The following is a 17983-nucleotide window of genomic DNA, read 5'->3' on the forward strand; positions in this document are numbered from 1 at the left end:
AGGTCTTCCTTCTCAAGTTAATGATGGGAAGGAAAAATCTGTAGGTATGAGAAAAGGCATTCTTCCACATGTTGCTTGTTGTGAAAGGAAGTTGAAATCTTTGAGTACAAAAAATATGTTTGGTGGTTCTTAGAAAGCTCAGCAAAATGGAGATGAATGAAGACTTACCATCCTAGGTGAGGAAGGGAGCTGTGTGTGCCATTTCAACCAGATGCAACAAAGTGGCTATTGTGAGATGATGTGCACCTGGAGAAAATTGTGTTGATAAATGTATGTAGTGTAGAAGTCACCTTTTAGTTATTGATATCAAATATCAGTGTTCAAGGAAGAGATTTTAAATATTCCTGAGGAAGTTACGAAAAGAGTGAATGAAGCAATACAATGTCTCTGTTTACTGTGGTGTGCCTATGACTCTTTTTTCATTTTTCTTCTCATTTTAATATAAAAAAGGATGCAATAGGAGTACATTTGGAGAGTTCAGAGTCTCTTCAGAGAGACTGTAAAGTCCTTTAAATGGTAGAAAAGATGACTGAGAGGATGTAAAAGATGACATGGAGCAGTTGAATGGGAAAGACTGGATTTCTGAACTGGTAGCACCCAGTCATATTATCAGGAAGCAGGTTTAACATAAGCAACAGGACGTATTTTTTCCACACAATGTACCTTAAAATTGTGGATGTTACTGCCCAGAACTTGCAGCTCTTCATGGAAGAGAGATCCATTAAAATCTGATGAGTATTACGGGCGTTTTGATGTGACCCACACATAAACCTCAGGAATTTTCTAAGCTGTAATTCTGCTGGTAGCTGTAAAAGTATAGGAGGGAACATACTGTTCCACGCTGTCATCTGGCACTTTCTTCCGTGGGTGCCAGATCCATTTAAGAATTTCACACTGTTGTGACACAGGTACTTTCTGTAACAGGTTGAGAAGTGATTTCTGTTGTCTTTTTTTTTCCCCTTAGTAAATTTCACAATTTGTTTCCACTTCCTAATTGGCCTGTAATTGGTCTGGATGAAGATCTTCAGTCTTATGTCCTAATCCTGGAAGTGACTTCTCTGTCTCTGACTGTAGTCAGAGTTGGAACTGCAGGTCAAAAATTGGTACCGTGTGCTTCTGTAGTAGCCCTAACAGCATCAGACCTAAGTGAAAGCTACGTTGTGTGGGTTTGCTTCAGTGGTGCTTGCAGTTTTGGGTGTGGTGTTGAACTTTGGAAGGGTCTCACTGAAAGCTATCAGAAAGATCTTGCCAAATAATAGTCTTCAATAGCAGAAGTGTATTCTTAGATCTGTTCAGTGACAAAATGTTTTCAAACCTGCTTAAATTAAAGATAAGTAATTATGATTTCCAATATCTTTACCCTTGCATTGTACTCTTTACTTCTAGGGTTTGAATACTTGTTTGAATTGTAAGTAAATACTCATGTTACTACACCTGTGTCTTTACAGAACAGCCATTGCAGACTTTTTTGACTATATATGGAATAACTCTGATAATTTCATTATAAAAGCATTTTCAGAAATATTGATTAAAATTAGATTGAGATTGTCTTATTGTTATTTTCCTTATTGATGCTGACTATTTTGCAAGCAAATTTATCGATCAGCCTTGATCATTTCTTTTGAAAATGGACTAGGTACAGGTCTTTCTCTGCAAATTAGTCAAGCTAATTAAGTTATCACCAAGCTGGTTTTCTCTTATCAATATTTAATATTTAAACTTTTAGAATTCATTAATGTAATCTTCTCACTTTTTGGACTTCATTAAAACCAATGTGAGCACTGGTAAGTGATTTTTTAATTACTGTAGGATTTTTTCTTTTACTGAGAATTTGCAGCAATACCTTTTAAATACCTTTGAAGCAATAACTTGTTTAAAACCACTTGTTAAAAGAACCGTAGTTCACCCTGGAACAACTACATCTAAGCAAAAATTTTATCTACACATTCATTATTTGATTTCTTTGTATGTTTGAAACTTGTGTCAGAAACTTATTTTTATTTTTTTAATTGAAACTGAATTAATGAAATGTGCTTTCTTTGTATTATATACTTATTGTATACTTATTTGTGACTGAAAAGTCACCAGGGAAGATGGGGTTGCTAATAGTGAAGTGCTAGTCCCCACTTTTATTAAGAAACCTTTACATTTGAGAGTTGGTAGCTGAGTTTGCAGCTCCCGAATGCAGTTAACATGCTTCTTGTGCCTAACAGGATTCTTTTGAGATGTTAACTGTACTCCTGCTGAGTCCTGTTACCTGAATGTTGGTAGTAATGAAAGGAAGTTTACCCTCTTCTGCTTTTTCATTCCCCAACAGCTGTTCCTTTCATCCTCTTCCCCTATTTTTTTCTTTGCACTGATTGTATGTGGATTTATTCTCAGGTAGCAGTAATTTAAAGGGTGTGACTTGTGACACGAGTTCTGCAAGTGAAAATGTGGTGGGCTCCTTCAGCAGAGTCTGGACTGTGGTGCTGTATGCATGATCCATAAGGTTGAGCTTGAGAGGATGCTTCTCAGTCACTTCAGTTTTACTTCACATGCAGTTTTGCAGGAAATGCAGCAGCTGATTTACATCAACATGTCACTTGTGTTTTCAAACATAAATTAGTTGTGCTTGTGTCATTTTTGCCTTCTAGCATGGAAAGTGTTCCTGCCACTGCCTTAAAGAGAACTTTTGTGTTACGTTGCTAACACTTGAGGGGGTTTTTGATAATTTTTAACTGAATAGAGATTACAGATTATTTCAATTCATATTAATTGTAAGAAGGTAACCAAACTGGTATTACATTAAGTTTTTAAATGTCATATTTCTGTCATCCAATGGAAGATTCCTGTCTCTCAGGAAAGCACAATGTTGTTCTGTAAGCAGAGTAAATAATATAATCTCTTACACTGTGGCACAATGTCACGTTTCAGCCAACAAAATACAGATAATCATTATAACATCAAGTCTCGGCCTTCAGGTTTTCAATTCGTAGATACCCAATTTTTGGTGCTACTTCTTCAGACATGCTACATGCATGGTTTCTAGGGAGCCCCTGGAAAATGTAATGATGACTTCATCTGCTTGGCCAGTCAAACCAATATGCCAGAAAACATATTAGCTTCTAAAACTTTGGGAATTCACACACACACATAGATCGAGTTTATGTAGTAGCATCTGTGTTGACAATATTGGGGTAGCTCTGATTATTTAAAAAATAATAATAATTTAAAAAACCCAAAGAATTTGGAAATTCATACTTCCTTGCTATAGAAACACTGCTGCAAGTCTGCTAAAATTCAGTGCCTCTCTACTATCATGACTAATGCTGTGTTTTCCACTGAGTTCCAGTTTTCTTGTGAAGCATCAGTGTTCAGAGATATGGATGTTCAAATGAACAGATAAATTTGCAACCTTCAGTTAAGTAGCTCAGCAACAGTGTCCTATTCCTAGAAGGTACCTCAAGGAGCTACCTCAAAGAACTTCAGGCTTTGACTCAAAATACTAGCTTTTTGGTAATCCTTTATCTGACTTCGTGGCAGGCATCAACACAGCATTCCAATCTACCCAGCCAGCATTGCTCAACTAAGAGCATTTCCTTCCCCTTTTCCAGTACTGCTTTTCTTTACATCAGTCATTGAAGTGTAGTTCTCAGCCAAAAAATCATTTTGAAATAGTTTTTTAAATAGCTTTATAAATATAACTGTAAGCACTCTCCTTAACATAAGTATTTCTGTGACACAAGGGAGCCTCTACACTATGACAAAGGGTTGCTGTCCCAAAAGAAATGCAGAGACAATCCTTGCTTTCTCAGAATTCATCAAAATTCATAAAACTTGCAAAACAGTAAATCGCTGGTGCTGAATATTACAAAGCCAACAAAGTCATGACTGGGAGAAGAAAACATTATTGTGAATGCGAGTTTTAAGTGGAAGGGATTGAAATAGAACTTCTGTCTGTCCAGCTTAAATGTATAACCTGTACTTACAGTCTTAAAATAAATGCTACTTCTCTGTTATTAAAAAGTCTCCGTTGTATTTGGAACATGACTTAAGTTCCATTGTCCTCCTATTGAGGAACAAAATATTTTTACACATCTGTAAGATGCATAATTTTAAGACTTACGTGAAAGACAAGATGCAAAACTGCACTGTTGTTGGAAGCGTGTGATGAGAATGCCAGTGGGGAGAAACTGCAACATGTTTTTGCTGCAGGTGTATTGTTGATAAAATAGAGTGAATTTCAAAGACTAAATGTTATTTGGTCTCCTTAGGGGCAAAAATAGTTTGTTGCAAATGATATGGGATAGAATACAAATGCTTTAGGTAGTATGTATCCAAGTTTTCCAGATAATCTTGTAATTTATATGCATCTCAGTCAGCTGAACTGACTGATCTTGTTGTTGGGGTCTTCATGGCTTACCTTCATTTTTTTAACTGAGCTTTTTATGCTATGGAGTTAGACTCTCTCTCTTCCTAATACTAGTTTTCAGTGCTAGTTAGTGCAAGTCTTTTTCTGTATGCTTGTTTTGTATGAAGAGCTTCAAAATCTTCAAACTTGTAATGCTGACCACCTTACCTCTGTCACCCATCTGCCTCTCCTGTGCTGCTTGCAACATGGCTGGCTGACTTGGAAGTTACCAGGAGAAAAATGTATCTCACTGGTGGTGTAATGTTATGAGTTTATGGTGTCATTATTGCTGCCTTTATCATCTCTGTTCTATTCCTGTTTTCCTTTACATTGTGTAGTAAAATACTGGGCCATAAAGGATGTGTTAGTGTATGTGTGGATAAATAATAAATAAATGGATGTGTGTGGATAAGGTAGGGCAGTGAAATAAAAATAAATGGTTCAGCATCTTAAGGACACCTGCTGGTAAGTACAGTTTGTGCTAGCCCAGATTAGAGGCAAATCTCACCAGTAATGTTGTCTTGGTAGGGGAATGTACAAGTCCATCTGTGCCTTCATTTGCTGCTATTGAGTTTTCTTTGCCACATAGATATGTTTAATGTAATCATGCTGCGCAGGTTTTACCAATGTTTATGCTTTTAAGTGGCAAATTTCTTACCAGCTGCAAAATATTCTTGCATAACTTTTGATTTACATTTTTGTTGGAAGAAAGTGAAAGACCTGTAATGACCATTATATAGACATGAAAACCTTCCTACAAAACTTCACAACTTCTATTTGACCTTAACTGAAATTTCACTTTTGTGGGAGCAATGCAGTGTATCTGTTTAAAGCCACTGAAAAAATAAGAGGAAGAGATTTCTCAGACTTCTTTATTAGGGTCAGGAGGGAAGGAGATCGATTTGACTGTAATATTAGTTTCTCTTCACTTCTGGGTTTTTTCCCCATTTCTTTGTGAAATGCCTCTAGTAGTCAAAGGCTTGCCTTCCATCTTACATTGTGAATCATCACATGAAGGTTCTGACAGCATATCTGTGTAATCCCTTCACAAAACTGTCCATTGTCAAACACATAGATCAGATTGCTGTCTCTTTTCATTATCAGAGGAATTTAATTATCCCAGTAATACATCTTGTTTTCATACCATTTTCTCTGAATTTTGTGCAACACAATGCTAATTTATTTAAAATAAGTGCTTAAAAGAATAGAAATGGAGAAGGCTAACAGACTTAAATGGCTAACAGATCACATCTGTGGTAAGTTTCTTGCTGTGTTCATCCCCAGATTCTAATATGCACTTACGAGTGATTTAGCATTACTATTGGTTTCTGGTATTTTACTGTTGTGACTTGCTTTCTTCTTAGATTTGGAGGGTAGTTTTGATCTCATTATTTGATATGCAATTGACTCTTCTAGAAAACAGATTTACTAATGAAATACTTCTATCTGTTCACTCAATAGCTAGAGATGATTGCCATGGAAAATCCTGCAGACTTGAAGAAGCAATTGTATGTTGAATTTGAAGGAGAGCAAGGGGTAGATGAAGGAGGTGTTTCCAAAGAATTTTTTCAACTGGTTGTGGAAGAAATCTTCAATCCAGATATTGGTATGTGTTCTAATAATTTACTAATTTATCAGATTTTTCCCACAAAAGGTTGGACCAGATGATCTTTCAAGATCCCTTCCAACCTGGGCTGTTCTGTGTTTATGCAGTGCCTTTCTACATCTGATGCTGCTTCTCTCCGAAGCTTTCCAGATTTCTTGGTGATCATGAGAGTACTTGACCCATTGAGGCTCACTGTGTCATCATCAGGCTTCCTCCCAAGGAGGAATGATGAAAGGAATAACTATGTATAGTTAGTGAAAGCTACCGTTGCTTGTCTGGATATAAATCAGTAGTATAGGGTTTCTTTGCAGGGTTCCTTTGTTTGTTCTCTCACCTTTCTCCTCGCTTTGCTTTGTGATTAGCTTCTAGAATTAGTAATCAAACCAAAGAGGAAGAGCTTCTGCAATAAAACCAGAGTAGGACTATGGTGAGTTTTTGAGTTATTTCATCCCCTTCCTCTAGCTTAAAAAATCTGATAGTCTCAGTTTTTCTAATGATTTAATCTAAAAGGGGTACAGATCCACAGTGTGGCAGTACTGTCAAATTTGATTGTAGTTAGTTAAGAACTAGAAGTAATGTGATATAACATAAATGTGTTTTAACAGTCACATTTCCATCTTACTGTTTTTTCCCTTGCTCCCTGCACCAGTCTGTTATGTTTTCATCTTTGTACATGCAAGGACATGCTGCTTTTAATATGCAGCTTGTCTGCTTCTCTGAAAAGATTAAAATGATTTAAAATATTATGAATACTTTGTGTTAGAATAGAAATGAAGAGCTACCAGGTTCCTACGCTAATTTCACAGTTTATGTGAAATACGATGTTGCATTGTAGTTCCTGTAATGGCATCCATTAAAGAAGCTCAACAGCTTATGGCCATTAGTTAATTTGGGTTCATTTAGTTGTTTTTAAAAAGAAAGCCGTTGTTCTTGTTCTTATAGCTCAGAAAATTGTTGAGGAAACACAGAAAATCATTTTGACCAGGTTAAAGAGGAAATCCCCAGAATTGGTAGCAGGCTCTGAAATTTGGCACTTGCCTTTCGCTGTACACCAACTGGTTCTTGTAACGAGTGATACAGATCCACAGACAAGTCTTACTCTGAAAACTGCTGTTAACTTGGAGAGATTTGGAATCTGGATTAACAAAATTGGAATTTTATTGGAATTTATTTACTTGGAATAAATTAGAGTATGGCAAAATAAGGAAGTGTTAGTACTTTGACTGATAAAGTTATGTTTCCAATGTGAGATACAGTTTTGACCTGTGTTTATCTAAACAGATGTCGTGTGGGGTGCCTGTATTGAAATACTCCTCTTTAATAATTGAAGTCTGATTCAGCTAAGATCCAGCCAGTGTGTATATGTTCCCTGTGTGTAAAGATGAGTAACAGATTAGATGTGCATGTGTGTTTTAAATACTTTATTTATAAGAGGAAATGAAGGAAATTCTTTAAATAGAATTTAAAATGTCTGTCCTCTAATAGGTATGTGTGGAGTGATGTTTTTTGCTATCACATTTGCAGTGTTTTCATCTTAAATCACCTTAAAGTTTTATTCAAAGGAGGCAGTAACTCAATCAAAATACTAGATTTATGATCAACAGTCACCATGGTAAAAGAGAAGGAGGAATAACTTAATATAATATTCATAGCAACACTATACAATTTTCCTGCTTATTGCAGCTTCCACTTTCTTCTGGTGTTTTATTACAGTTTTAATGTACTACAGTCTTACTTTTGGTCAGTGATAATGTATTTCACATTAAAGTGTTTCCAGTTGTGGATCTGGGTAAACTGTTAGTCCTTCATTATTAGACATTTGTTGGAGTTGTTTGTTTTGACTATATAACTCTTCCATCATCTTCCAGAAAGTACAAGTTATTGCTTTTGTTGTGCCAGTAATCCAGAAGTTACTAAAGTCTATTCAGACAATTAAATGCAGGATTCTGTTTAATGTTTCTCCTTTATATCTCCTTTTTCATTCCTGATCCATTTCGGGTTGCCAGTTGGTCTTACATGATGTGTTAGTCTGTTATTTGTGTGCTCCCCTAATAGCTGACCCTGTCCTAGTACCTGACTGAGATAAATAATCTTCAATTTGGGGGAATATCCAGAATCTCTGAATGAATTTGCAGTTCATTTCCTTACGCTGAATGAGAGCTCAGACTATATCTCTTGGCTGAAGGTGACATCTTATTTTCAGTCTAATTTTGTGGCTCTTCTCATGTGGCTTTGTAATCAATTTGTACATCTCTGTAGGCTGTAAATAAGCATATATTTTTAAGAGCTGACAAGGTAAATCCTTGTGTCAATTGTAATTCATGTTCTTGACCCTGTGCATCTAACTTCTGGTGTATTGGGAAGAAGGAGCCTGGGCAGTTTTCCTTAGGTTCTGCCTGGAAAGATTACAAACTATTTAAATGAGTTCCATAGTACTTGTCCAGGTTGGTCTCCGTCTCTTCCCCTTAAGTCTATGGGTTTGGCATTCATGACACTTAACTGTACAAGGAACAGGTCACTGGGTCAGTACTTGTCCAGGTTGGTCTCTGTCTCTTCCCCTTAAGTCTATGGGTTTGGCATATTTCTTACTTCGATATCTAGTCAGGTAGGCAATGGATTTTGCTATGGAACTCATTTAAATAGTTTGTAATCTGTACACAAACTCTGGCTTCATAAACAAGAGCTAATCTAACGGCTTGCTACAGCCCAAAGGGTAAAGGACTTTGCCCTTCTCTTGTCTACACAGTCCTATCTGTTCCCTCCAGCTCCTGGCATGTGCAGTTCAGCTGTTTGTTGAAGCCTTATGTGAAGGCACTCAGCTTTTGAACTTGGCAGGAGATTGGTCACCAGAAATAATGAGCTGGATCAGATGAAGGGATCGGGGAACAAAGCAGAACTTCCCCCTTTCAGCACTGACAATCTGTTAAAATGGCAACCCCTCCTGTGAAACAACAGTCCCATGTTGCATTTTCCCCTCAAGTTAGGATGCATGTGATAGCTGCAGCAACAGTGGACCTTGTCAAGAACCTTTAAACAAACAAAAACTCTGTTTGGCATCTAACTCTAAGATCAAATGTGACAGGTAATCCCTGCTCCATCATCACAGCTTCCAATTCAGTAACAGGGCTGCATCTAGTCCTGTTCCTTTGCTGGAACTGGCCTGGAAAAGTCTTTGAGGAAAGGCTGTTACTGTGTAGTAATTGGAGTTCTTCAGGATTATTTCATCCACGTGGGTTTTGATTGTGTTCTTTTCTTGCACTGTTGTATTTATCAAAGTTACAGTCTGTGTTGACAATGTGCTGCTGCTTCCTCAGTAATGGAAGGGATGGAAGGTTGTGTAGGTACAGCTTCAGTGAGCACTGCAGGATGTTGTATCACAGATTTCTTGCATGCTTTTAGTGGTAACGTGAGTAACAGTGTTTTGAGCAGCTCCAGTTATGCTAAGGTAAGTAGCTTCTGTTTGCCGTTAAATTCGGTATAATGTTAAGTTAAACATGTTCTAGAGGCATTCTAATACAGATGGGTTTATAATGGTATGCTTTACATGTCATTTTTATTGAAAGGTAACCATAATTGTTCAACATCATTTTTTACAGGGATGTTCACATATGATGAATCTACAAAACTGTTTTGGTTTAATCCGTCCTCTTTTGAAACTGAGGGTCAGTTTACACTGATTGGCATAGTACTGGGTCTGGCTATTTACAATAACTGTATACTGGATGTACATTTTCCCATGGTTGTCTACAGGAAGCTAATGGGCAAAAAAGGAACTTTCCGTGATCTGGCAGACTCTCATCCTGTAAGTTCATTATGTTCTTTGAGTGTATTAATGCATTTTCCATGCAGTAACTTAATCTAGATTTAAATTAAACACAAGATCAGAAGTAGAAGTGAAATAACCAATGACTTGCCTGAAGAGTCTGTATTTGTTAAAATAAATTCATGAGCAATAAAACCTCTTACTACATCTGGTTTGGAGGAGGGACTGTGTCAAGTCAATAAATAGGGCATCAATAAAGCTTTGGGTTTTTTGTTTGTTGTTGGTTTTTTTTCACACTGCCTTAATAGCTTAATATCACTAAGTACTATTAAGCATAAACTATTATTAATAGTATCTTCCCAAATAGACTTCTAAAATTAGGCTGTTTATATCTACTTGGAGTAGATTTTTTTTAAAAAAAGTGAAAGTAACAGATATGCAAAGGTGTGATGCTCATATTGTTTTTTGTCTAAAGCAAAAGATAGATGAGGCAGTTCATTAATATCCATACAGTTTGGGAACAGTGATCAGTGTCCATCTTCCTCCACCTCTCCCCAGCCTCTGGCTATACAAAAACACTAAGCCATGCACATGCTGTAGTAGGTAGCGCATAGAAGCACGTATGCAGGATGTCTTGGTCATGCTCCATCTTCAATCAGAGATCACCAGTAACTTTCCCTCATGGTAGCTAGTATGAGTTAATGCTTAATTTCATTTCAAACGATGGGACATTTCCCTTTTCATAAGCAGTTATGCAAAATCTTCAGCTATTCAAAAAAGATGAGTAGAATCATAGAATGGTTTGGGTTGGAAGAGACCATTAAAGGTCATCTAGTCCAACCCTCTTGCAGTGAGCAGGAACATCTTCAACTAGATCAGGTTGCTCGGAGTCCCATCCAGCCTGACCTTGAATGCTTCCAGGGATGGGGCTTCTACCACCTCTCTGGGCAACCTGTTGTAGTGTTTCACAACTCTCATTGTAAACAATTTCTTCCTTACATCTTGTCTAAAATGATACTGTTTAAAAAGAACTTTCCTTTTATTTTTGTTGAATTAGAAAATGAGGCATGTGTAATCAAAAAATAGATTATCCAGTCTGCTTTGGATGGCTACATAAAACAGCATGCCATCTTTGACCAGTTTCTCTGTAAAATGACATTGAGAAATACAGTGCTTCCAGTTTCCTCTGATTTTTATTGCATACTCAAAACTTTTTATGACAGAAAAATGGTTACTTATTTCTGTGGAACGAGGCAGTCAGTGCATTTCTTAATTTTTCTCCCTTACTCTTAATGTTTCTGACTTCTTTTAAAATGATCTTTTTAAAACACTTTGTATTCTAATATGACTTAAACATTTATTTCGGAGCTTCTCAAACAAAAAACCAAAATTTGCAGTAGTCAAGTCTCCCAAGGTTTTTTCTAATGCTGTAGAGCATGGAGGCTAGGGTGTCCATCAGCCTTCACCACCAAACTGTTCCAAGTCCAGTCACTTTCAATGCAAGATATTTTTAAAGGTGAAGAATCAAAAGGATGCAGATAGTAGGATTGAAGCTTACATGTAAACTTTCAGTAATTAAAACACTGAGGGGAAATTTGTTACTTCTACTGCACTATAAAAATACAGTTGCACTCAGTTGTTGCTTTTAGCTTCACTTTGCATTCTTGAGTCCTACACCTCTGTCTCAGCCTGAGAATTGTCCCTTTTCTGCGTAGCCTTTGGTTTCCAACAGAGTCTTGGACTTTTCCAAAGGCATAGCAGGGAGGAAGGCTAATTACTGCTTTGAACAGAGCAAACTCTTATAGATAACTTCAGATTCTACTTGGCCAATTCTGATCTAACTTGTGATTTTTTATTATTTTTTATTTTATTTTATTTTATTTTGGTGCATGAATTTTTTCTTCCTTTAAGGACTGCCCCATCTGTGTTGCTTCAGATTACTTCCTAGTTTGCTTGGTATTTAAATCAAGATGCAGGAGGTAAAAACCTGCTACCTGATTTTTTTCTGATATAAAATACAGCTTTTTCTTTGATTTTAACACATACATGTTCAACTTAGTAGTGTAACATGTTCTGGATGTCAAAAGTAAATACAGGTGCAAAAGAGTTAAAAGAGGAAGAAGTAATCAGTGGCTCTTAAGCCACAGATCTGACCACTGCATTTAGGAAGATTCTTGGGTACTGATAGGCTCTTCTAAGGGAGTAATCACTCATTGCCATGTTTCTTTATCTTTCCTTAATACCTGCTATTGGTTATTTTTACAAACACTGAGCTTAATACACCTTTGTTGGGACTGTTATGGGGGCCCTTAAGTGACTCGTGTCATAGAACATAACATCCCTTTTTGAGGCAGGTGAATTAATGTCTTCTGGTATTACTCAGTGAAATCTATTGAAACTTTTTTGACAGACATGTGTTTCTTATTCTGTTAGGTTCTTTACCAGAGTTTGAGAGACTTACTAGAGTATGAAGGAAGTGTGGAAGATGATATGATGATAACGTTTCAAATATCTCATACGGATCTTTTTGGCAATCCAATGATGCATGATTTAAAGGAAAACGGTGATAAAATTCCTATTACAAATGAAAATAGAAAGGTAAACATAAATATTTTAACGTAATCTGTAATTTTTAGATACTCTCTGCAGAATTATGAAGCACTCTATAAAGATTTGGTCTCACTTGCAATTTAAGTTTAAAAGCCTTTTAAAATTACCATAGCATAGTGTAGTTGTAAGCAGAAAAGGCTTCTCTTTTAAAGAAAGCATCGACACATGCAAGCATAGCTTCTGGGTGTGGTGGTTGGCCTGTTGGAGAAATATTTGAGATTTGCTTTATTATTGCTGAGTAGAAGCTGAGCCCAGATAATCTATATGTAATTATGGAATTAAATGTATTTTGTGGTCTTGTATGTTTGGGAAGATACTTCCTAGTGGAGTGTGTTGAAGTACTAAGGTTTTTTGGATGATTGTTTCCTTACAGGAATTTGTCAATCTGTATGCTGACTATATACTCAATAAATCAGTAGAAAAGCAGTTCAAGGCCTTTCGGAGAGGATTCCACATGGTGACCAATGAATCTCCTTTGAAATATTTATTTAGACCAGAGGAAATTGAATTACTTATTTGCGGAAGTAGGGTAAGAATCCCAAATGTACACCAGAAAGTAGAGCTTTTTAAATCCTAAGTACATAATTAGTGGTAATTTTAAAAAATGTTATCTTCTTACAGAATTTAGATTTTCAAGCACTAGAAGAAACTACAGAATATGATGGTGGCTATACAAGAGACTCTCTTATTATTAGGTAATTTTTTCTAATTTCTGAAAGAAAAAAACCACTTTACATGCCTGTTTATTCAGAATGAATTTATATTGTAAGATTTAGTGTTTTGATATTACTGGAGATGGAAGTGTCTTATGTAAAATGTCACTTTACTCAAATACAGTCATTAGAAATGAGCAGGTAGCATAAGCATTGTCTTTAGCTTCCAGTGACCTTTGATAAATCTTAAAACAGATTTTTCCCTGGATTTTTTGCCTTTCTCTTATACCGTATAGTTAAATAATCCCCAGTATAAATGGGACTGTTTCAATACATTATCACTGCTCTGCTGTTTAACAAAGAAAACCCAAAACCACTACCCACAAACTGAATTGTCTTAATAGGTTGCTTGTGTAGAACTTTCTTCTCTAATTAGAAATCGAGTAAATTCAATGTTTTTAATGTTTTTACTTTTTTGTCCCCTTTAACTAGAGAACTCTGAAGACAAGGGTCAGTGAAGTGTGTATCTTCGCTCCTCTAGACTACTTTACTAGTTCCTGCTAGGGTAGAAAACCTTTGACAGCAGCTGCATGTGTTTAAGAAGGTGGTAGAAATGGACAGTGTAGTGGAACTAGTATAATCCTTTAGGAAATAGGAGTAATAAAATAAAGGAAAAATATTTACAGATTATATATCAGCCAAATTAACGTTTAAAACGAGTTAAACTGCAGTGTTTTGGTAATGATTTGGTGTGATTTCTACTTCAGAATCTTAGTGATTGGCAAATACATTACTGTTAGTTTTGGTTTATGAATGCAACTTGTAAACTTGATGTTAAGATTTATGAGAATTACTAAACCTTCAAAGTTCAGTTACTCAGCTATACCAAAGAAAATTCATTTTATTTACTTTTTGTTTTCTTCCTTAATAGGGAATTCTGGGAAATAGTCCATTCATTTACAGATGAACAGAAAAGACTATTCTTACAGTTTACAACAGGCACAGACAGAGCCCCTGTGGGAGGACTTGGAAAGTTAAAGATGATCATAGCCAAAAATGGCCCAGATACAGAGAGGTAAAAAAACCAAACAAACCACATTTTGCTTGTTTATTTATAAATAGAAGCAAATTCAGTTATTTTAATTTATTAACCTAGTTAAATCTGAAAGTTGAACCTTTAAGCAAAGTAGATTATCTTTAAATTCACTATTTTGGATTTGTGAAATAGCCATATATTTCTTTGCATTGTACTGCATATTCCCAGATCTGAATTCTATCTTTTTTCCCCCCCAACAGGTTACCTACATCTCACACATGCTTTAATGTACTTTTGCTTCCGGAGTACTCAAGCAAAGAAAAGCTTAAAGAAAGGTTATTGAAGGCCATCACATATGCCAAAGGATTTGGCATGCTGTAATAAATATAACAAAAGGGATTAAAAAAAAAATGATGGTGGTGATGTCCCTGTCGAAAAAGGCCATAAGATAGTGAGCTACAGTAGTCACCTGTGTTTGTGCCTCCCTTCTTTACTGGGGACATTGGGCTGGAACAGCAGATTTCAGCTGCTTATATGAACAAAATCTTTATTTTTTCTTTTAGCGTGAAAGTGTTACATATTCTTTCACTTGTATGTACAGAGAGGTTTTCCTGAATATTTATTTTAAGGGTTAAATCACTTTTGCTTGTGTTTATTACTGCTTGAAGTTGAGCCTTTTTGAGTATTTACAAGAAAACAAACTGTACTCTCCCAAGGAAAATATTGCCATCATTTGTAGACGATGTAACCTTCAAGTATGTGCTATATTTTTGTCCCTGTATCTAATCAAATCAAGAACTGTACTTTTTGAAGAGTTTGCTTTCGAAACTTGAAGTCTTGGAAAACAGTGTGATGCAATTACTGCTGTTCTAGCCCCCAAAGAGTTTCTGTGCAAAATCTTAAGAATCAATAAAGATGGAAGGGAGAACTTGGAATGTTAAATTGCAGCCTTGAGAACTTTACTTTAGTCACAGCACAACAATTAAAATTCATTTCACTATATGTTGTCTTCACATGTCTTGTAATAAACTGTGTTTTTAATTAGGAGACGTTTCTTAGCATATGAAAGGGTAGAAATTTTAGTTACTTTTTTAAAAAAAGTTTACTGGGGAAAGTGCATTTTCAACTGAACAGCTTTAGAGTAGGGAGTGAAGTGTTTGGAAAAAAGATAGGAAGTTTTTGCTATATTATAAACAAAGCATGTGGAAGTGCACTTAAAATGAAGTTTTATTCTTAATTGCCTATTATGTTGACATTTTAAATAGACAATCCAAAGTCTTCCCTACATGTTGTGTCATCACCATTTATTTAATGAACCGTTGTTCCTGCTTATCAAGGCACATGATCAGTGTTGCAACATAATCTAAAGGGATGGCTACTGTATTTTAATCTCGTCTAACAATAAGCAAAATTGAACAATATTAAACGTAAGGCCTACTTCATGTTGTACACTTCCAACCATTAAATAAACTGTTAGAAATTAAGTACTAAGGTTATGTTCATCTACTACATAAAGTATTCAGTAGGTTTTTAATTTAACTCTACAAATCATATCAGAAATAAATCCTTTACCTTTCGTAGTCTGTGTTTAATGTTAATTTCTCCTGTTGCAATATATGATAAAGGGATTATGCGTTTTTAAGTGAAGACGTAACTGGCATATCTCTTTTACAAAACAAGCTGCAGCGGATGTGGAGAGCTGAGCTTGTGCCTTGACAATTGCTATAACTGACTACTACCGATCAAACCCGTGGCTGTGTGGAATTGGCATTCAAAGGCATAGTTTTGCAATCATTGGAGAAAGAAAAGATGTCTTTCAGGACTATTTTAATAAATTCTTTCTAGTAATAGAAACAGACAACTGTTATGTAACTGCGATGCTGAATAAAACAGTGACCTTTTTTCACCATGGTTCAGTGAAAAAGAAAACAAGTTACTTCCTTACTTTGATAAATTGGATATTAAATTATTTTATTAGAAAACTTTGTAGTACAGTGTAATTTGAGGGCTACAGGTATGTAAATCTCTCCAGAAGTGAACTGTAGTGATGTGAGGTCCAGCGATGTTCCCTTCTCAAATCCAAGCCAGTGCAAGATGGTCTGGACGTGGGGACTGAAACTTGCTGGGGAGGGAGAGGTGCTGACTTGTCTTCTGGCCCTTGATCTTGAGGTGGCACTTGGGGCATGCCTTCTTGAATGTTCAGCTCATTGCACATCCTTGAAGAGGAAAACGCAAGATGCCCTACCTCTCAGTAGGGTGGTTGACAACAGTGCTTGACATTTCCTGCAGGTTTGGGGCATCTCTTACTGTAGGTGGTGAGAACAAGATTTGCTAAGTGACTTGAGGTGTTTTGTTACAAGTATGAACAACATCATGATACTGCTGTGTGGTATGTACTACGTCAACAGTCTAATACTGTTATGCTATATCCCTATAACTTGTTTTATTCTGATGTAGCTGTGGATGGTGGTTGCGCCCAGCTGACAAGTGTGTAACATTCGTGTTGGGTTTTTTTAATATAGGTCCAAAAGCTGCGAAGACCATGTAATTGGATAGCAATACAGAGTTCTCTAACTGAAGTGTTGACATTGTAAATATGCTTTTTCTATCTTCTTTTAGCTTTAAGATTAAAATAATACATAATTGTATTTGCCTTTAAAAGCATAAGTTTTTCAAGAAATCCATTTTCAGGTAAGATGTTAAATACTTTATATTTGACATATTTCTCCTTTAAATACATACTGCCTCCCCCAAAATGCCACTGTATTGAAACCTTATCTCCTTAGCAGTGTTATAAATGTGCTGATTGTCCACCAGCAGAAGTTGATATGGTTTAAAAGTAATAAATCTTGAAGTCTTGTAGCTGCAGGCTGCTCTCCTGCCCTGCAGAAGTTCCAGTCAGTCTGCTGTTGCTTGAAAGTTTAATCAAAGTGGGCTATTTTAAGTTCTTTTTTCTGGACTTCAGGCACACCTAGAATGTCCTTCACCCTCACTTAGGCTTTTAGTAGCGTTTAGCAAATTTTAGGTCTATAAAGCTTGCCTTGGAAACTTAAGTGTACTTACGTGTCACTCACATACCTCTCTCGAGTGAGCCAGAAGGCTCCTCTTACAAGGCAGCAGTCTGATCCCAATGTGCTGGTGCTCTCTCTTCAGGGTGTCCTTTAACATGTTAACAAGAAAATATTTAGGGGATCTTGACATTGTCTCATTTGACAAGTGACAAATGCCTCTTTGAGCGTTTCCTTCTATACCCTAATAGACCGCCAAGGTGCTTCCAGCCTTGGTGCGAAGGGGATATCAGGCTTTTATCTGTATTTTGTAGTCATATGCCTCAAAAGTAACGCAAGGTACAGTGACAAGAATAATCTTAAGTACTGAACAAATTTGGCATTTTTTTTCAGATTTCATTAGGAGTGAAGGACTGGTTTTGTTTAGCTCTAAAGGTATGTTAGCACATGACTGTGCAAGAGCAGAGCCTTGCCTTTTAAAAGGTGAAGGCTTTTGTTTGTTGCTAAAAATATTTCAGGAACAAACATCAGGAGTGAGCACAGTTCAGTTAAATAAGGAATAGGGTTTTGTGAACTTCTGGCTGGGCGTACCTTCTGTTCAGCCTGCAGTAGCCTGTGGTGGGACTGTGGCAGCCAAGGAGACCCTCTCCAGCCCTGTGCTGTGAGGAAAGCAGATGCTGGAATGGGCTGGTCATGAGCCCAGGGCTCCAAGGAGCTCTGTGTTAGTCAATCCACACCTCTCATCCAACAGTGGTCTTCGCTGCTGAAGCAGGAGTTTCATACCATGTGTTATACCACACAGGTGTGATGTATATGATGGGCTGAGCCTCCAGGTAGCCTGCAGTGTGGGCTACTGGGATGCTTGTCTGGGTTTCTGCTCTGTGGAGCAGGGAATGGGATGCTGGTTTCCATGC

At 36.6% G+C, this 17983-nt stretch overlaps 1 protein-coding gene across 2 annotated transcripts in view; it reads left to right on the forward strand.

The window, feature by feature from the left end:
• The window catches only part of UBE3A (ubiquitin protein ligase E3A), a 36679-nt gene extending 21680 nt beyond the window's left edge, over window positions 1-14999 (forward strand). Inside the window, exons 6-12 of one of the 2 annotated variants that reach the window (XM_029085440.1) lie at window positions 5855-5999; window positions 9596-9801; window positions 12196-12360; window positions 12746-12901; window positions 12994-13067; window positions 13957-14100; window positions 14322-14999. In XM_029085440.1, the coding sequence (XP_028941273.1) occupies window positions 5855-5999; window positions 9596-9801; window positions 12196-12360; window positions 12746-12901; window positions 12994-13067; window positions 13957-14100; window positions 14322-14442 (1011 nt within the window). In that variant the 3' untranslated portion in view covers window positions 14443-14999. The remainder of the gene's footprint in view (window positions 1-5854; window positions 6000-9595; window positions 9802-12195; window positions 12361-12745; window positions 12902-12993; window positions 13068-13956; window positions 14101-14321) is intronic. The other variant, XM_029085441.1, reaches the window with a different exon arrangement.
• The last annotated feature ends 2984 nt before the right edge of the window (window positions 15000-17983 follow it).

This window comes from Antrostomus carolinensis, unplaced genomic scaffold (assembly GCF_000700745.2).
Source record: "Antrostomus carolinensis isolate BGI_N321 unplaced genomic scaffold, ASM70074v2 scaffold18566, whole genome shotgun sequence".
NCBI classification, from domain to species: domain Eukaryota; kingdom Metazoa; phylum Chordata; class Aves; order Caprimulgiformes; family Caprimulgidae; genus Antrostomus; species Antrostomus carolinensis.